Source organism: Vigna angularis, chromosome 5 (genome assembly GCF_016808095.1).
Source record: "Vigna angularis cultivar LongXiaoDou No.4 chromosome 5, ASM1680809v1, whole genome shotgun sequence".
NCBI classification, from domain to species: Eukaryota; Viridiplantae; Streptophyta; class Magnoliopsida; order Fabales; family Fabaceae; genus Vigna; species Vigna angularis.
In genome coordinates, this window is record NC_068974.1 from 39,353,071 (window position 1) to 39,374,453 (window position 21,383).

General features: G+C 30.9%; 3 protein-coding genes across 4 annotated transcripts; 2 read left to right on the forward strand and 1 right to left on the reverse strand.

Annotated features, from left to right (window-relative positions):
- Positions 1 to 312: 312 nt before the first annotated feature.
- Positions 313 to 3,855, reverse strand: LOC108338808 (biotin synthase, mitochondrial). Its single transcript, XM_017575837.1, has 6 exons — positions 3,405 to 3,855; positions 2,838 to 3,017; positions 2,523 to 2,629; positions 2,127 to 2,332; positions 1,205 to 1,344; positions 313 to 824 (listed from the first exon to the last, which is right to left on the reverse strand). The coding sequence occupies exons 1-6, from the start codon at positions 3,594 to 3,596 to the stop codon at positions 525 to 527; spliced, it is 1,125 nt and encodes a 374-aa protein (XP_017431326.1). The 5' UTR covers positions 3,597 to 3,855; the 3' UTR covers positions 313 to 524.
- Positions 3,856 to 4,499: 644 nt separating this feature from the next.
- Positions 4,500 to 8,807, forward strand: LOC108338858 (uncharacterized). 2 transcript variants are annotated; one of them, XM_052877663.1, is made up of 9 exons: positions 4,500 to 4,637; positions 4,814 to 4,931; positions 5,679 to 5,781; positions 5,961 to 6,020; positions 6,160 to 6,222; positions 7,106 to 7,306; positions 7,395 to 7,506; positions 7,575 to 7,783; positions 8,507 to 8,807. In XM_052877663.1, exons 2-9 carry the CDS (start codon positions 4,822 to 4,824, stop codon positions 8,594 to 8,596), a joined length of 948 nt encoding a protein of 315 aa, XP_052733623.1. In that variant the 5' UTR covers positions 4,500 to 4,637; positions 4,814 to 4,821; the 3' UTR covers positions 8,597 to 8,807. The 2 variants fall into 2 exon arrangements, with proteins under 2 accessions (XP_052733623.1, XP_052733622.1); XM_052877662.1 differs by having other exon boundaries at positions 4,593 to 4,733.
- Positions 8,808 to 11,628: 2,821 nt separating this feature from the next.
- On the forward strand, positions 11,629 to 18,872 carry LOC108340693 (ABC transporter G family member 15). The gene is made up of 10 exons (XM_017578212.2): positions 11,629 to 11,784; positions 11,886 to 12,210; positions 14,467 to 14,546; positions 15,233 to 15,694; positions 15,935 to 16,057; positions 16,635 to 16,766; positions 16,898 to 17,182; positions 17,441 to 17,713; positions 17,823 to 17,930; positions 18,275 to 18,872. The coding sequence occupies exons 2-10, from the start codon at positions 11,934 to 11,936 to the stop codon at positions 18,629 to 18,631; spliced, it is 2,097 nt and encodes a 698-aa protein (XP_017433701.1). The 5' UTR covers positions 11,629 to 11,784; positions 11,886 to 11,933; the 3' UTR covers positions 18,632 to 18,872.
- Positions 18,873 to 21,383: the final 2,511 nt, after the last annotated feature.

Consider the following 21,383-nt stretch of genomic DNA (forward strand, 5'->3'; position numbering starts at 1 on the left):
CTAAATTCCTATTTGAATAAAACTCTTCGTTTCTTGGAATAGTGCTTCTTATGCAACATTTTTAGATCAAAATCCATATTAAAAAAATAATGTGACACCTTTAAAATAAAAATAAAACAAAGATAAAACCAGAAAATTAAAACGCTGGTAAACATCCCTAAAGTTTTATTCAAATTTAAACTACAAATGTTGATCTCAGAGAGAACACGATGATAACCCATTTTAGAGGATCTTTTTGAAAAATCTCCAACAACCTACCAACCAAAAAAAGGCAATAATCACTAGAAAAGAGTCACTTTTTTAGACTGAGGATGCAGAAAACTATGTCAACTTTTACTCCACTCATGAATTTTATGCTTGACAAAGCCTAGTTATGGCAAAAATAAATGTTTTCAACATTTATGTTTAGTTCTTGGGAGTTCATGTCGTCAAATATGAGTATAGACGACGAGCTCAATGAAACCTAACATCAAGTACATGCTAATTAGCAGTAACAGAGGCTGAAGGATCGTAGATTGACCAGCTCAACTAGAAGAAGCTGCTTCCTTATAATCTTCTGTCTCACTAGTTTCACCTTCATTAAAGCTTGGAGCTTTTGGTAGAAGTCCAAGAACTTTGAACATGAGTTGATCAGCATCAAAGTCATTGTTAGGTGTAGTGAGAAGCTTTTCACCAGTGAATATGGAATTTGCACCAGCAAGAAAACACAATGCCTGTTCAGGCATGGAGAACCGGACTCTGCCAGCAGATAGCCTGACCATTGATTTTGGCATTATTATACGTGCTGTGGCTATCATGCGAATCATCTCCCATATTTCAACAGGCTGAAAATATTGCAGATAGGTCATATAGACAATTCAAATCAATGTGACAGCAGTTTGTGTAAAAACTGGTATATGTGACACAAGATTCACTAGGTTTCAAGCAAATCCTGATCATGCATCACTCCTAACTTGATCTAAAAGCAACCCTAATACCTATATACAATAATACAACTTTGATCTCTGCTTGTTAGTTGATATTATTCATTGCAATTACATCCTACACAAGGAAACATTTTTTATTTTATATAACCTAAAAATTTTAAAAACAAGCTTTTTGTCCTCCTCACTTATAAACTCAATCTGAAATTAAGAACAATAAGGTGATTGACATTTATTTGCTATTAGTTTAGTTTAATAATTCAACTATTTCATGAATTCACCTTTTGATTCTCAAGTGGGGTTCCCTTCACAGCAACAAGTGCATTAATAGGAACACTCTCAGGATGGGTGGGAAGTGTTGACAATGTATGTAACAAACCTACACGGTCCTCCTCTGCTTCTCCAAGTCCTATAATTCCTCCTGTAAATAATTTTCAGCAAGTCAATCCATTATAAGAAAGATAACCCTCCTCATTGCAATGAGATATTTTACTGCATATAGTGTACCATATATTCATCACTAATAATGGATGGCACAATCATTGTCTAATTGATGAGAAAAGATAAAATGTAAATTCAGGTTGGTTTTGAGTAGATACAAAGCAAAACAATCAGATTTGATACCTAATGATATCATGGCTGAGTCGTTAAATAAATATTGGTCCCCCTAAGATACTCGCTTTAAGGGAAAAAGATAGAAATTGTGACATAAAATCTGTATAAAAGATAGTTATAGCATTGAAGTCCATTACACATCATTATACTGCTGTGGATCTCTTTTCTCAAGTAACTATAATGTCACTAAAAGTAAACAAAAGAAGGTATTAAGATTCACTCCAAACTTGAAATACTATCACAAACAAATCCTCAAGCCACTTAGATAGTTCTGATTCGCACCTTACTCAATTAATCTATAAATAAAATACATATAATTGGCTATACATTTTTCAAATTTACAAAGACAAAGCTAACATTTTGAATTGTTTTTATTCCCAAAAAAGCAATCAATTTGAAAAGCAGTGAAAAAAAGACTTCATAAAGAATGAGATGTTATGATTCTGGAACAAAGAAAGAACAAATGCTTATAAATAAAATGGTCAAGCTTCAACCAGTCAATATATTATATTCATGTTGATGAACTTAACTATAAGTTATAACAAATTACTAATAAGTTTCATAACACTTTTAAGTTAATATAATTACCAGAACAGACATTGATCCCTGCATCACGAACAAACTCAAGTGTTTTTAGGCGCTCATCATAACTCCTTGTTGTGATGATGTTTGGATAATATTCTCTTGAGGTGTCAAGATTGTGATTATAGGCAGTGAGACCTGCCTTCTTGAGTTCAAGAGCCTGCTGTTTCTCCAGCATGCCAAGGGTACAACAAACCTCCATCCCCATTTCCCTGGAATAAGACAGATAGCCTAAGTGTTATAATTTTCACGGAAGTAATAAACTATATTTCATTTGGACTAATAAGTAAAACATTCAGCATACTTTTCATTTTATTTATGTATTTAACAGACAAATCCACTTAAGACTTATGTGCCAATCATTCTGTAGAAAAACTGACAACTAAAATGATGTTGCATTACCTAATGTCTTTCACATATTCAAGGATCTGGTTGAAGTTGGTCTTTCTTCCCAGTGTATCTCTCCACGCAGCACCCATACAAAAGCGAGTGCTCCCAGCCTCTTTTGCCTGCAAGAAAAGGATTATCCGTTCAAGAAAAAAGAACGGCACCACAAGAACAAGACATACGAAGTAAAGAAATGTTTGAAATGAATACATAACACTTACCCATTCTATGATGTCATTTGAGAGGAAGATTCAAGTTTTACAGATATCATTAATGTCATCACAAGACCAAATACTAGAGATCAATAATGACATATGAGAAAAAGTATACCCGCTTTGCAGACTCTAGAACAGCTTCCTTGTTCATAAGGCGTTGGCCCTTGATTCCGGTATTATACTTAGATGATTGAGGACAATAAGAACAATCTTCACTGCACCCTCCTGTTTTGATAGACAGAAGAGTACATTGCTGAACTTCCCTGAAGTTATGCGCATGTCTGTGAACTTGAGCCTGACAAACCAAATCACCCCAAAAATAGAAACAACGTATTGATAAATGTACAACAAGTTTGTAAGACGAGACAGCTGAGAATGTTCAAATTACAATCCAATAAAAGGTAAAACAATAGGTCCAACACTATCTTAAACTTTAGACTAGTGCTTATCTCACCCCAAAAATTAGCCCACAGAACAATGGTCGCCCTCAATTATATTCATTATTTCATAATATCAGTAGTGAATGCGAAATCATTGACACATATTTTCAACATAAATGATGGAAATTTTCACCATAAATAATGGACTTCCCCTATCAACGTAACAACTGAAAACAAAAACAAAAACAAAAAAAAAAAAGATTTTTTGCCGAAACCCATTAAAACAAATTAGAAGGAATTACCCCGTGAAAGAGAAGATCGAAAATGGGAGAGTCGTAGATGGATTTGACTTCGTCTCGGCTCCAATCGTTTCTTGGCCCATCTTTGATGGTTCTCTCAGCTTGAACTGCAGCCGCTGAGGCAGAGAAACAAGCATGGGAAGAGTGCAACGCCCAGAGGGAGGGTCCTCGGAAAATGGGTCTCACCAAAAACATGTTTTTGCTTTGGAATTCAAAGATGGGCAATACAAATCTCAGTTTTAGCTCCAACGACAACAGAAGAGAGAATGTAGATCGAAAAATATTATAGAGATCTGCGAATATTAAGAGGTCGGAAAGAACAGAGAAGAAGTTTTGCTTTGGTTTTGGTTTCCTTAAAAATTGGGACTCCGGAGTTTATAGTGTGAGTGTTTGTTTGGCGGCCTTGAGTGATGACTCATTCCCTCTCTCTTCCAACTACAGAGGGAGCAGTAGTTGCCACTGCACCTACCTCACCCTATTATTTAAACTATTTTTTTTTTTACATTGGACGCTAAATTAGGAAAAATATAAAGAAAAATATGAGAAAACAAAAAGTAATTATTTCAGAGCTTACAAATAGCGTGACCAAGTTAAAATATAACTACAAAAATAAAGAAAATAATTATAAATTTCATTTTTATATTTAAATCTATGATTAATTGGATTTTTATATTTTTATGTTAAATTAACGTTAGCTTCCATTTGAGAGATGTTATTTATTAAAATTATAAATATATCCAATATCAAACCGTTTAAAATATATTATGTATCAAAATATAGAAGAAATAACTTACCAAAACCGAAGTATCTAACAATAAAATATGATCTAAGTATTAAGATAAGACATGTCGCTGATGTTAACATCAATTTAATGTAATCAAATTAATGTTATTTAAGATATATTTAATTGAGTAAAAAAATGTGACTAAAATAAATTAAATATGAAATCTAAATTATTAATTAAGAAAAAAAAATATTGTGTAAAGGTACATCAATCACTTTTTTTAAGTGAAAAATATTTTTTGTAAGTAAAGATTGAGTTTTAAAAAAGAATTTATTTAAAGAAAAAAATTGTAAAAAACAAAAAAAAATATGGACCATGTATGCATTTTAATCATAAATAAGTTTTGAACAGCGTAGATCTATGTGAGGAGCGAGGTACGCATTGCAATTTCTAATTTTCTGATAAAACTAATAATATTATCAAGAAGACAGACACACCTGTGTAATAAGGGGGTGAGTTACGTACGATTAGGTTTTCTTTTCGCTTTCTGATTCGATCGATTTCGATTGTTGAATTCGTCTCATCGCAGAGCCTTTAAATTTGTAGTTGTATGTTGCTTGGACTCGATCTGAAGCTGATCGATCAAATGTATCACGCGATCTAACTTCGATTGTGGTTTGAGTTGCAGGAGCAACGATGGTGGTGCCGCTGCTTAGTGTTTTCATTCTTCTTGCTTTTATTCCAAATGGATTGTTAGCAGTTCCTTCAACCGTTCCTGCATTCCTTTGGTCATCACATTATGAACTGTAACTCCTGATTCTTATTTTTTTTTTCGTGTTTGCGTCAGTTCACAATTCGTACTAATTCGGTCACGTTTACTTGCTGTGTTCTATGCTGTAAGGTTCTTGTGGATGTGGATAATAGCAAACAGCTTAGGTTTAATTTAGTTATTGCGGAGCTTGTTATCGGCTTTTATGATTAGGACAGCGTAGGCCTCATCTGGAAGCTGGAGAATGGGGAATTTGGGTTTTGTTGGAAGGAGTTTGGGTATTCTACGGTTGTGTTGCAGTGTGGATAGCCTGTAGAACCCCATGTCCAAAAGGTTCTAGAAGAAGAAAATCAAGGGAGGAATTGAAGTAGTGAAAAAACCCACTGTTCATTTATAGATTTTTCACTGGCATTACACACGCGCTTTGGTTCACAAGTAGGAGATAGATTTTCTGGATCGTTCAAGAAAACAGCTGATGCGGTGTAGTTTAGGGCTTGAAATTTTGTAGTTTTGAAGTCTAGAGTGAGAAATGAAAGCAGTGGATAAGTGAAAAATATGAACAAGGATAAAACGAATACTGTTGGTAAAATATGTAACATTTTCATTTAGTTCTTGTTGTCTTTAGTGGCAACTGATATCATCTTTAAATTGTATGATACTTCATGTGATTTATTACATGTAAGAATGAGTTTGTGTTTTGTTCTTGAATATTCCCTTATCGTGTACATACGTACTATAGCAAATAATAAAATCGTTTATATCTTACTGGACTGGACCGTTTCAGGGCCTCTGAATTTGGATTGAAGGAATCTGTAAATTACCAAGTCATTTCTCCTTATGATCTGGCAAAGTCTGTTATATCCGAAGCTGGCTGGTCAAATTTTCTGGTATTATCTTTATCTTCGTGATTGGTTTCTGACTATGTACTGTGCAATTCTCTCTCCCCTCAACCTTTATGAAGAAGAGGATATTTTTCTGTCCCTATTTATGATAGAGATAATCTTGTTCAATTTATTTCTATTGTTGTTGTTGCTTAGTGTTTTTAATTTTTATATATTTTTTATAGTGCAAAGGAAAGAATTTTGACAAGCCTCTGGATCTGGCACTTTTATTCGTTGGTAGAGAGGTAATATCTTTCAAGCTTCTATATAGATAATAGAGTTCATATTGCAGCTTATGTATTTATTGTTTACTTTGTATTAGATTCCTGCCAACTAGTGCAGCGGCATCTGTTGAGTAAACTATGTTGCATTTTTCTTTTGCAGCTACAATCTTCAGATTTAAGCATGAACAAACATTCAGACTCAGCCCTTTTAGACCTGCTCAAGGTGAGAGAATTGTGACATGCACTCTGTGTCAAGTTTTCATGTTGAGTGAATATGATTTGAGATTTCTAAGGCTATGTTTGGATCAGTCGTAGAGAATGGAATGGAATTAATCAAAGTATAATAGTGCGGAATGGAATAGATTAAAAATGTCATTCCATTTTTGAGTATTTTATAATACAATGGATCAAATGTCCTATTCTATCATTTGAAATAGAACGGAGCAGAATAAATTATTACTTTTATATTCTTATATTAACCCTGTCTTAGAAATATAAATCCTCAGCAGATGAGTTCTATGAGATTGGATTTTGCAGAATATGTTATCTAGTGTCAATGCCATCAAAACTTTTGCCATGCACCTTTGTATTTTGAACCCTCACTTCACTCTATATCTGTCACAACAGAAGCCCAACCAACCACCATCTCTATTGTGCTACTCACCATAAACCTCTTCCATGTGCCAACCTTAGACAACAAAACCCAATTGAACCCGATCATCATTAGTAGAGCCTAATCCTTATTAGGGTAGGGTCACAATCAAAATTGTAAACTCATCTAACCCGATTGTCACCTGATCTTCATTTCAACACTTTCTCACCACCAAAGTCAGAACTCATCCACATCTTCATTCTGTAATATTTGTATTTAGATAGAAGGGGTAAAAAAATGAATTGTTGCTAAAATAGACAAAGAGAGGATTGTTCCATTAGTGTACCCTAATATGAGGGGTGTAACAAGAAAGTCTCACATTGATGGAATTAGATGCATTGAACTCCATCACTTTCCATCCCATTCCATTATATAATTTATAGTCCATATACTGGAGTTTGGGTCTATTCCATTATATATTTTTACTGTGACACTGTTCCATTTTTATGAACAGAACTCTTTTGCCAGATCCAACACTTCTGTGGCGTTTCCCTATGTTTCTGCATCAGAGGATTTGCTTTTGGAGAGCACTTTGGTTTCAGGACTTTCTGAAGCCTGTGGAGATGGTACGGAAATTGCCAATGTTGCTTTCCATGGATCTTGCTCCGTGGGTGGTACAAATCATGAAGAAACCACAGCTTTGCACTCAATACAAGTAATCAACAAATAAATGTGACAAGGTCCATTATGGAATCTTGGGTCCTGTAACGGTGACCTGATGCCCTTTATTTTCCCATTGACAGGACTATTTGACAAAGAGAATGGAAGATAGTCACAGGGGGAAAACAGATTTGGTTGTGTTCTGTAATGGGGGCTCTCAAGCTCTTAAAAATGTTGACAGGGCACAATCTGAAGGTAGATACACTTTTACCTATGTTATGGGTTTTGCTAGATATGAATTTGGTTAATGTTTGTGTTTGTAGGGGAAGTTTTATCCAAGGTTATCAGTTCCGTGGAGGAATCTGGTGCAAAATATGCTGTTCTTTATGTGTCAGATCCCTCTAGGTCAATCCGCTATCCTTCCTACAGAGATCTGCAAAGATTTCTAGAAGAAAGTGCTGAATCAACCAATTCCACAGCTTGTGATAAGGTCTGCCAGCTTAAATCATCTCTTTTGGAAGGAATTTTTGTGGTAAGCTTCTTTGTCCATTTTTTCAAGTGCGGTAGCTCGATGACTTAGGAGTGCCTTGTTTTTAATTCCTTTTTTTTATGTATGAATTCTATGGTACCAAAACTATACTCTCTTTGGGCCTGCTTGTGTAAGTTGCTGTCTGTCTCTAACCCCAGGCCTCCAGTTTTAACAATAGGAGTATGATAATATCATGACATTTAGTAACATCCTGTGATCCTGTAATATTTCAGCATTCTCAGCCTCCCTCGACTTGGGAGGTCTTAGACATTTATTGCATTTCCTCCCTTACAAATTATGTAATTGGTTAAATTTAGTTTCTTACAAATTTTAGCCAGTCTTATGTGACAGCATTTCCTTGTAGAAATGTCGTTCAAACTAATATTTCAAAACATGATAATAATGCTATAGTATTTTTAAACCGATGCCATATGTCGAGCAAAACTCTTAAAATACTTAGAAGTTGTCTAAGAATCCTCCCCCACCCCCTCCCTGGCTGTCAGTCCCTCATGGATTTACATGAAGTATTACAATTCAAATGTCCTATAAAAGAGATATGTAATATCTAAATAACTATCATCTTCCATTTATACTTGGTATTCCGTGCAATATGTAACCAAGTAACATGTCATATCAAAACAGACAGACACGAAGGGAGTTTAGAGTTGGTGGCTGTCGAGTGTGATTTATCTTATTCTGATATGATTGTTATTTGTGATAATCCAGGGTATAGTTTTGCTAATAATTTTGATATCGGGCCTTTGCTGCATGATGGGAATCGACACCCCAACAAGATTTGAGACGCCACAAGAGTAATGATCCGTTTGTCGATGCTAGAAGTTGTTGTGATGCTTGGTCTACTGGATTAAAATATTACGTCGTATTATTTGCGATTTTTACGGAGGCTCTGATAAGTGCTTTGTAGTTGATGACTTATCTCTGGAACTTTTCATATTGAATTTTAAAATAATTTGTATCAGTATATAAAAATAAAACTTCAATGTTAGGTTTAATTTTGATCCCGTTACCACTAGTTGTAAAATTTGAAGAATTTTCAGATTATGTGATGTATTGTTTTTACTGAAAAGTTGATCCACAAATGAAGTTTAAAGTTGATATAAAGAATGTTTAGCAAATGGTAAAATCTTGAATTAAATGTTGGGATGAAAATTAAAGCAATTAGAAAGTAGACAAGTGCAAACGAAGGAATTCTGGGTAAGGATCCAGATCGAGAGAAGGTTATTAACAATTAACCTATATTATTAAGAAAGATATTTTAAGTTTAATTTAAATTTACAAAATCAGTTTACGTATTGATTTGTGTACTATAAATTTATCTTTTGAGAGAGTGTTTTATTTTGGAGGCTGATATTTGTATTCATAAAACTAAATATTTATAAGATTAGGATAAAAGTTCTTAATTAGTTTTAATATGTAAAGCAGATTTTAAATTTAATTAAATTTTATTAAATTGACTTGTAAATTTTTTTTATATTTATATTTAAATTGAATTATATAGTATAAATTTATTTTATCTCTATTTATTTAAAATTTATTATATCCACTTTAGAAAAGAAAATGAGACAGATGTTAAAAGTTTTAAGAGATTTGTTTGCATGTGTTTTGTTTCCTACTTTTTGGTTGAAACAAATAAAATACTTTGTAACACGTGTTTTATAATTCATTCTGCCCTATCGGTGGTTATTGGTTCAATAAAGTTGCATATGTTTCTAATAACTATTTCAATAAAAGTTTGTACATTTTCTATACTTGCACTTCAAATTACATTATGGCAATTTATTTCCTTTCAATGAACTTTCTTGTTACTTACTTAATCTCATAAAATTAATCTCTTCAGTTGAATTAATTGTTGGGTTATGTTAATTCAAAGTATATTTGATATAAGTCTTCAAGTTGAAGTACAATTTGAAGCCACAAAAAAGCTTTCAAACAAAATATTACGATTTATAGCGAAATTGAGAAACTACATATTAAAAAGAGTTTTCGTGATGGATAAAATATTTAAGCTGAAAAAAAAGCTATGATTAAAAATTACTTTATTTATGTCTTCTAAATACCTATGAAAGTAGAGAAAAAAATTAAATTATATTATTATTTATGATTGGTTGAAAGTATAAAAGATCTGAAAAAGTATATGTACGTTTTAGACTACTTTTCAATTAACAGATTTTTGCATAAAGACTACTTTTTCAATTGACAAAAGAGACTTTTTGTCTGAAGTGAAAAGATTACCAAAAAGGGGTTTTTCTTTACCATCATACTTTAATAAAATATTAGTCTTCTAAAGGAACACTGCTCCTTATAATTAAGCTGCTCATTACTAATTTTAGGGTGTGAGATATATATATATATATATATATATATATATATATATATATATATATATATATATATATATATATATATATATATATATATATATATATATATATATATATATATATATATATATATATATATATATATATATATATATATATATATATATATATATATATATATATATATATATATATATATATATATATATATATATATATATATATATATATATATATATATATATATATATATTTATATTGAAGAATAATGTCTTAGAATGTTTGGATAAGGGACATGAAATTTATATTTTTAAAATAGCATAACCTAGTGAAGGAATTAGATTTAGGTTGCTTTGCAAATATCTTAGTTATGGCAACGTGTCTATGAAGATACCAAGTCATAAAATAACATCTACCACCAAATAGAAGACAAAAGACTATAGAATTACAAGACATTGAATAGTTATCTGTAAATAAATTTGTTTAAAGTCGAAATATAAATATTCAAAAAAATAAAAACAAATTATATGAGCTTGAGATTTTACCTTAACATGCAATATAAAATAAACTCAGCAGTTCAAAATTTAGAAATACTTTGCATGTCTGTTGGATCTATTTTTCCAATTTATTTTTCGGATAGATTTAGAAAAAAATTATTTATAATTAATTTATCAATAGAAAATTAAACACCTTTTTTTATTGCATCTAGTAAAATTTTATAGGAACGCATTCATTAGGAGTAGACTGAGTTAATTATAGAAATCAAATTTATAATTTTAGTAATTAGTTGAAAATTATTTTGTATGCACTCTTAATAATTTAAGAAATTGAAATTTTATATTTATATATACTCTTAATATTTTTTATATTTTAAATTAATTAAATCATTTTATATAAATTTCAATTAACTATCATACAAATAAACCATATGTCAGATTTCACAAGTTCAGATAATAACATAACCATTATCCATTAGCAAAATTTTCAAAATTATCCTTTCACAATTCCGAGAATCAGACAACCCCACATATAATATGTAACTAGAAGATAGTAAGTTTATTTTTAAGTAAATGAAATAATGTAATTTTTTTCCGTTTCAATAAAATATTTATAACTTTTTTTACTATTTTCATTTTATATCACAATATATATAGTCTTTGGTACTTAATACAAATATAAAAGGTAAAAAAGAAGAAGTAATTTAATGTTAAATTAAAAAAATAAATAGAAATTATTTTTAAAAAATAATATTATTAAAAAATGAATAATGGTAACGTGACGTATATCTATATTCATTTAATATACTTAACAAAAATAAAATAGTTATAGAAAAAAGTGAATTTTTGTAATTTAAAAAAATAAAAAAGAATAATATCAAATAAAATGAAAAAAATTATGTATGTTAAAATATCATTTTTCTTATAAATTTTAGAAGGACGGAGTATTATAAAGAAGTTTATGAAAAGATGTAACTAAAAGTTAAAGGGATGTTGAAACTGACAGCAGCATTCATGGTGGTGCCATGAGAAAGCATGGTATACATGTAGGCAGCTGTAACTCTCACATTAATTTCCCTTACTTGCCACCTGTGTGCCTCTGATCTGTGCATCTTCAATCCAATCAATAACTTCTTCTTCCTTTCTCTCTCTCACAGCATTAATGGTTAGTTGTTTGGTATTTGTTGCCAATCAATCTATCTGTGTTTTCTTTTTCTTCCTATAACACCTATCTATCTATCTTCCTTAACTTCATTTTATGTGAAGTTCCAATCTTTTTAGGTCAAACTTCCATATCTGTAGCTGCATATCACCATGGAGATTGAGGCAGCAGCAGCAGCCACCGACCGGAACAAAGGCTTCAACTGGGGTGCTGCTGCTACTGAAACTCAGAGGGATCTCCCATACACGGGCTTTGACAGAGGAAGCTTCTTGGCTTGGCAAGATCTCAGAGTTGTGCTTCCAAACTTTGGAAAAGGACCCACCAAGAGATTGCTCAATGGCCTCAATGGCTATGCTGAGCCTGGCCGAATCATGGCCATCATGGGTCCTTCTGGCTCTGGAAAATCTACCCTTCTTGATGCACTTGCAGGTACTTTTATATATATATATATATATATACACCAATTACTACATCATGTAGAAGTTTAAAGTTTCATTTAAACATCTAATAGTTTGACTTGGCATTGAAACAATATCCATATCTCATGTCACACCCTTTTCTTGTGCTAACATCATGTGTTCAAGTGCATAGTTCACCTTCACTGTTTCTCAAAAACAAAGTTATCTTTTTGAGGAAAAGAAAGACCTTTAGTTTCTGTCTACTCACTGCTTCTGGTGTGCAAATTCTTTTAATCAAATGGGGTAGCTCGATATTGGGACTTACATCTTTCCATATTGAGATTCACTTTTGGTTGAATTTGCTAAGTTGAATTTTTGTTTCGTGACTTAAAAATCTTGTGGCAAGATGGGCCATTGTTTTTAATGGTTTGGTCGGTGGTGGGGTACGCTGTTATCTCCAACTAATTTCCTGTGAAGAAATCTCAAGTATTGCTGTTCTTATACTGATATTTAAATAATCATGTTTGCTGTTCAAATAATGACAAAGAAAAGAGAAACTTTGAAGGTTCTTGTTTTGACAGAATGATGGAAAAGTCTTTCAATCATAGCAGCTTCGTGGGGTTTATTATTTAATTCTTCATTCATTAAGTTTGGAACTTTGTGATAGTTGACACTGAAAAGGACAATAGTTGATGGCTCCCTATCCATTATGGTAGGCGAGTCTTCAATTTTGGTGGTTGGAAGGATGAGATTGAAATTGCATATTAAAGAGTATAACCACCACTATAAGTCTATAACCTACCTCACTGATTTTGAAGGCTTATTTAAAGAATATGACACTCTAGTTTGGTTATGATATAGTATGCCACATGAAAAAACTTTCACTAAAAGAGGAAAAGTAGATGATTATACCACTTTAGCAATTACAAACTTCCATGTATAAATTAACGTAACACAGTTTTAGCCCTGTGGCCCATGCTGGGACAACTGGGTAGAAAGTTTTCTGTTCATTGCATGCTTTTTCTACTGTCTTTTTCACTTCTTAGCAATGAGAATGGGTCTCAGTTTTCGTCTCTCTGCATTTCTTCGAACATTCATAAGCCTTAATTCGATGAGCTCAAAACTTACCCATGAAATTAATTATTGGTTTCCTATAATTTACTGATTAAAATATAAGTTGGTTTGATTAATTTAACTTCATATATATACATATATATATATATATATATATATATATATTTATATATATATATATATATTTATATATATATAAGTAGTAACTATAAAAATGTCATTTCTAATATTTTATTAACAAAATATCATAAATAAGAATCATAATATATAATATATACTATATGTTAAAATTTTACGTTATCAAATAGTCTGATGACTTCTAGGTTAATTATTACAAAAAAATGTTTTTTTAATAATTTTTTTTGCAATTGTTTTACAACCGGTAATTCATGATTGATTTATTTTAAATATATGGATGAATAAAATTGTTTATTATAAAAAAATTGTTAAAATTATTAATATATAAATGGTCCTTATTATAAATATCAATAAAGTACTGTTTGTATGTATATGTAATAATAGTAATAAATAACAATTTTTTTATGAGATGATAAGATAACGTATTTTATATACTTATTTTTATATTTATGCAAAATTTCATCCTCTACAAAATAAAATCAAACAACTTTTAATTAAGAAAAAACATTAATTGTATTTTTTTTTTCTTTAAAAGGAAGACGTGTATTTTTTGTTGTAGTCTGATAAAATCCTGAAAATAATAAAATTAATAGTATTATACTTCCGCTGTTATGATGTACAATACCTTCACGTATTTATATGTAATATCAGTAAAGTATTTAATATATAAAATAATAATACTTTTATGATAATAATAATTTATATTTTTTCATTTTGATAATATTTAATATATTTGATTTAATTTTAATTTACACAATAACAATCATATTTATTATATTTTTAAGTATTTTTATATATTTTTTAATCTACATATATTATATATTGTATCACATTATTTTCAAAATAACTTATCGGTGGTATCGGTGTATTAGATACATGAGCTTGTATCCATGCATCATACTCAGTTTCTTCCAGATCAGTTAACAAATTATTTCTGGATACAGTCATCCCTTAGAGAAAACTGATGAATTTTGGATTAATTTTTGGGTCAAGAAGCTATAGTTGTACTATGTCATGCCATGTGCTTCTTAATTTTTCAGTATTGTTTATAATTAATGTCTTGATGTGGTTGCAGGTAGACTCTCAAAAAATGTGGTTATGACAGGAAATGTTCTTCTAAATGGGAAGAAAAAAAGCCTAGGTTACGGCGGTGTTGTAAGTAAACTAGCACTTTTACTTAATACTGATATTCTGTGGAGAGATCAGATAGAAACATACACTCTCTAACCCATTATTCTCAGTACATTACAAAATTATAAGAAGTGAAACTCACATTGTTTTATGTTTTCTTAACGTTTGAAAACGTATTTATATTAACGATACTATGAGACACTTTTACAATGATCATAAAAGTGTAACATTTGTATTTTTTAAAAAAGAAGAAAGTAAAAAATATAGTGTATGAATGTAAAAAGTTTATGTGTGTGAGAGAATATTTTTCTTTATATTATTGTCTCATTCATTTATCATTGGAATTTGTTGCAACATATAAATGCTTAACTGAGATTGTTTTTAGCAACAACCTTGTTATACTAAAAAATGTTAAACTGCATAAAAGAAAACACTGGTGTTATATAATTCGCAGGAAAAAAAAAATAATACTTATTCACAGTATACTTTTTCTCTTCTTTCTATCTTTCTCTGTCATATGATTCACTTGTTATCTAAAACTATTAATATTTCTCCTGATATTGTTGCTTAGCTGATAATGTATTATATTATCTCCTGGTTTCGACAAAAAAGTTAATTCTGCATGGACATGTATGTTTTTGTAATGTGTGGTAATTCTGCATAGAAATGCATGTTTTTGTAATGATTTTTTGTGGTTGAAATTTGTTCAGGCGTACGTAACTCAAGAGGATGTGCTTCTGGGAACTCTTACTGTGAAGGAAACTGTATCCTACTCGGCCCATCTACGTCTTCCAACATCAATGAGCAAAGAAGAAGTTAACAGCTTGGTGGATGGAACAATCATAGAAATGGGTCTCCAAGATTGTGCTGATAGGTTGATTGGTAACTGGCACTTGAGAGGTATAAGTGGAGGGGAGAAGAAGAGGCTTAGCATTGCACTTGAGATCCTTACAATGCCTCGTTTACTGTTCCTTGATGAACCCACCAGTGGCCTTGACAGTGCCTCTGCATTTTTTGTCGTTCAAACTCTCAGAAATGTTGCTCGTGATGGAAGAACTGTTATCTCTTCCATTCACCAGCCCAGCAGTGAAGTCTTTACACTCTTTGATGACCTTTTCTTGCTATCTGGCGGTGAAACAGTTTATTTTGGAGAAGCAAAATCTGCAATTGAGGTACACTTTTGCTGTTATCATATATATTTCATCAAACTTCAGTATCTAAAATTTTCTTTCTTCAATGATGTAAAATGGTTATTTCACAGTTTATTCATCCCTTTTGATTATGATTAATTGATTTCATGTTTGTTTTAAGCACCAAAATATGGTCACAATTTGGTCTCTATTTGGTTACTTCAATATTTTGAGGTCTGAAACTAAGCTGCAATGCCTTTTGTTTTTCAATTTCTCTTGCAGTTTTTTGCTGAAGCTGGTTTCCCTTGTCCACGTAAAAGAAATCCTTCTGATCACTTCCTACGATGCATCAATTCTGATTTCGACATTGTTACAGCTACGTTGAAGGGATCTCAGAGAATTCATGTATGTTTTGGTTACTACTTCTAATAAAATATGCCGTGGTTTATATTTTAGTACTTATCCGCCCGAAACTACATTTTTGTCTCTGATGGTCGACAGATTTCAAGTATGGAAATTGTTGAAAGTAGTGAAAATTAGGGTTAGGGCAAATTCCCTTCCATAGAAAATAATACACATATTGCTAAGAAATGGACTTTAAGTCTAAGTTTCTGATACCATGTTAAAGAGTGAATTTAAATCTAATTCAATTCTATAAAATGAGCTTGTAATGTGAAGTTTACATTCATATATATATATATATATATATATATATATATATATATATATATATATATATATATATATATATATATATATATATATATATATATATATATTAAATTGATCTTACTTTTAGTTGAAACTTCTTTGTAATGAATAATAAGAAAGGAAAATATAGAACAAACCCAAATATATAGGATATTATAACTAACAATATCTAACAGACACATAGATGTTTCATAAAAATTTGAGCTTGAAGTTTTAGTTTTAATGGCTATACTAATGCATGGAGTTGCTCTCTCTATTTTCCCCTTATCAGGATGTTCCAAACTCAGCTGATCCTTTCATGAATTTGGCTACAGCAGAGATTAAGTCAATGCTAGTTGAGAAATATAGGCGTTCGGCATATGCCAGAAGGGCAAAGACCAGAATTCAAGAACTATCTACAGACGTATGCCTTTTCAAACACACTTAATCAGTTCAAAACTGAAATTCATAGGGCACTGTGTTGTCTTAACAGAAAAGCAAAATATAGTGTATAATACTTGATAGCATTATCATAAAATATTGATTGTGTTACAGGAAGGGCTTCAACCTCAGACACAAAATGGAAGTCAAGCTAGTTGGTGGAAGCAACTCTCAACTTTGACAAAGAGATCATTTGTGAACATGTGCAGAGATGTGGGGTACTACTGGTTGAGGATCATAATTTACATCATTGTGTCCATATGTGTGGGAACAGTTTATTTTGACATTGGCTACAGCTACACTTCCATTCTGGCCCGTGGTGCCTGTGGTGCATTCATATCAGGATTTATGACATTCATGTCAATTGGGGGCTTTCCATCATTCATTGAAGAAATGAAGGTAATCTAAAAGGTTTTGTATGAGTGTGTTGTTTTCAAACTTTTATAGACTTAGCTTCCACATTGGTAAGATATTGTCTATTCTGAACCAAGTCTTCACGAATTTGTTTTTGATATAACTCCAAAAGAACCTCTTCCCAAAGGAGGTATTTTATGTGTATATAAAAACTTATGTTCATTTTTTATTTTATCTAATGTGAGATTTTGTTTATATCATAACAACAATGAGGTTTTGAATTAATTTGTTTACATGAAACAGGTGTTTTATCGAGAAAGGCTCAATGGATACTATGGAGTTGCAGCATATATTTTAGCCAATTTCCTTTCTTCTTTCCCATTCTTGGTTGCTATTGCTCTTACTTCTAGCACCATCACCTATAACATGGTGAAATTCAGGCCAGGGATAAGTCACTTTGTGTTCTTCACCTTCAACATCTACAGCTGCATCTCAGTAATAGAGAGCCTCATGATGGTTGTGGCTTCACTTGTTCCAAATTTCCTCATGGGAATAATTACAGGAGCTGGAATAATAGTAAGATCAATTAATCAAACACTCACCCTTTTAATTCAAAGGAGATCAATTTGTTCTTGAAAAATGAGGCAGCTGTGTTAACTAGTAATTAACTTTGAATCATTTGCAGGGAATCATGATGATGACCTCAGGATTCTTCAGGTTGCTGTCTGATCTTCCAAAACCAGTTTGGCGCTACCCAATTTCATATATCAGCTATGGTTCATGGGCAATTCAGGTAACTTAATTAATTTCTTGGTAAAATCTTAATTGTGTCTTCCATTTGTCTAATCTGAACTGTGTCTAAGTATACATTGAAGGATAATTTACACTCACTCCAGTTTATAAGCCGATTTTATAAGATTAAATTAGATTTAAAGTCCACTTTTTAACCATATATGTAGGATTTATAGTGCTGAATCACGTTAAATTCATTTAAAAACGATTATATTTCTAGGAGATTTTCGATCAAATGTATGATTAAGATATTTCTTTGGATCAATGAGAAGAAGTAATATATAATGTTAACTTCATTCTTAACATTAAAAAATCATTGATTTGATTGATTGAAACACAATGTAGGGTGCATACAAGAATGACTTGCTTGGGCTTGAGTTTGAGCCTCTGATACCTGGTGACAAAAAACTGACTGGAGAATACGTGATCACACACATGTTAGGCATTGAATTAAACCATTCAAAGTGGTGGGATTTGGCAGCTCTATTTGTGATTCTGTTGGCTTACAGACTTCTGTTCTTCACTGTTCTGAAATTCAAGGAGAGAGCATCACCACTGTTTCAAACACTTTATGCCAAGAGAACAATCCAACAGCTTGAAAAGAGACCCTCTTTCAGGAAGATGCCATCTTTCCCTTCTCAGAGGCATCAACCCCTCCATTCACTTTCTTCTCAAGATGGTCTTGATTCTCCACTCAACTAAAATCCATCACCAACAAATAAAACTACTGCATCTGGGTTTTCCAATTATTTTGCTTCATTAACATACAAAATTGTACTTGTTATCTGTTATAATCAGCATATGTATAGGGAAAAATGTTTCACAATCGTTTAAGCTACAAAACAGACAAATGGGACATGGCTAAGTCCTTCAATTACTTTTTTTTTTGTTACTTTCATTTAAAATCTCTAAATTGGGATATATATAATTACTTTGTACAAAATGCAGTGCAGGTATCTGCAGATCATGGACATTTTTCAGGTTTAAACTTTGGTTAGATGAATACCTGCATGAACGAAGCCCAGATCCCTGAACGTATTTTCTATCAATACTAGATCAACAAACAAACTGTTAATCACGATAATTGAGAATATATTAAAAAAGAAAACTCTATACCAGTCAAGTATATAAAACTTGATTAATTAATTAAGTGGCTTAAATTGAAAGAGTGATTATACACCCTTGATTCCAACATGCTTAGAACTAGTTGCATGTGTAAAAGAAAGCTGTTATCCCTTCACTGTGGATATATTGAGATACAATTGCAGGACATATATATATATATACACACGTGTGTGTGTGAACATGAATATGATATATAAAAGAACAATGAATTACTAAAAGAAGATAGAAAAACTTAAAAGATGGAAGCATTTCAATAAGTTATAGAAAAACTTGAGATAAGGGAAAAAAATCAAAAACATTTTACATAACTAGAAAACTTAGAATATTTTACGTATGTTTTAGTTATAATTTTCTAAAATAATTATGTAATTGAGATGAGTTTTTATAAATATCATGTGTATTATAATTTGATGTAAAAGATCATTTAAAACAACTAAGACAGCTACAAAATATATTATTTTTCATTACCATTTTCACATTTTATTATTTCCATATTTTTTCTATTCAGATAATTTTTTCTTTCACAACTTAATATTATCATGATTTATAATAATTGAAAATTTATTTAAAATTTAAATGTGTTTTTCAATAATTCCTTCCTCTACTAAATTTTGATATATTTTAATATAAAAAATTTTAACACTAGTGTGAACTTGGATTGAGTCGTGGGGTGTAAGTTGTGGGGTGAATTAGGTTTAAAAATCACTTTCTAGTTGACGTGAGTTGAATTAGGATTAAAAACTCACAACCCACCACTTTCCTTTGTCAACCTAACTCACCTACTTATATACTTTAGGTCTTATTTTTAGTCGATGTAAGATTTTCAATACATCTATTCACGCTGAGGTATATGCATCTCGAGTGTGACCGACTTGTAAAATGAGATCTACACTCGTTTATATAGTTTAAATTGATCTTATCTCAACGTGAAAGTTCTACCAGAAAATGCACACAAGTATACATATACAGGGCAAGATATTAGATGGCAAGACAAGTCTCGTTCCTTTGTCGAGTGCTTCTTCCAGTGTTGTGAACTGTGATAATGAGTCTGCAGTTGCAATTCTGGTGTAACAAGGTTGCACAGTGTTTTGATTTGAAGTAACTTACAGCCAAAGTTGCTCCACATGTTCCACCGTAAGTTTAGCTCATTAATTCTTCAATTTCATACTGTTCTCGGCAGAGATTTTTATACGTACCAATACAACCCTCATCACATGCACATCCAATCTATATAGTTCATGCAATGAATTACAATAAATTTCCTTGAAAATTTTTCATAAAAATTTAGTCAGACATTGTTATAATGACTTGGTCAGAGAGGGTGGGAAAATATATGGATTTAGTTTTCCCCTAACATGACTAGCATTCTCTATAAAATGAATGATTTATTTATAAAAGTGTGATATTTTCGTGATAAAATAGTTTCATTATTATCTTAAAATGAGTTTTTCTTTTAATAAAATGACACATATTTATATTCATTTAATATATACTACAAAAATAAAATAATTATAAAAAAATATTTTTTTATAGTTTTGATAAAAAAAAATAATATCAAATAAATATAAAAATATATATGTGTGTGTGAAATTATCGTTTCTTTTTTTTCAAAAAGACATATATGTATTTCTATTTTTTATTATTAGTTTCACTTGCTACCTTTTTTATTAAAAGTAATCTAAAATAAATTATCCAAAAAAAAGAAGAGAAAGGGAAGGGAGAGAGGACAAAGAGAATATTAATAACTTTTTAAAAATATTCTTTCTCTTAAATGGTTTTAAGAAGAAGAAAAAATATTACCTTTTATAAAAATTAAGACGAAATATTTTTTTAAATAAAGTTTTTGGATGCCTTTATAATAAAATTATCCTCTTATTATCGATTAGTAAATCTCAAATAATAAAATACTACAATACCAAACAACATACATTCTAATCCGTATACATGTTAAAATTTTATATAAAAGATAGTTATCTTGCATTTATATAGAATAAGGAAAACGTTCCTTCATATGTAGTATAGTTTAATTTTTAATCTAATTATGATTTGAGAGATAAATGATTTATATTAAATCTTGTTGGATCCATATACCAACTAGATATTTAATTAAATTAAAGTAATATATATTCTTCTCTTTAAATAGTTAATTTTTTGAGGAAGAACATATTTGGTTATTTATGAAATTAAGCATGAGAAAGATGCAAGAAGCATAGCTAGTAGTAATGTATTGGTGTTTTTTCACCTCAGTAAAAGGAGAAGGATGAACAAGATGAAATATTTGATTGATCTGAGGATTTAATTGGCAGTTGGGGTTTGGTACCCCGTGCCT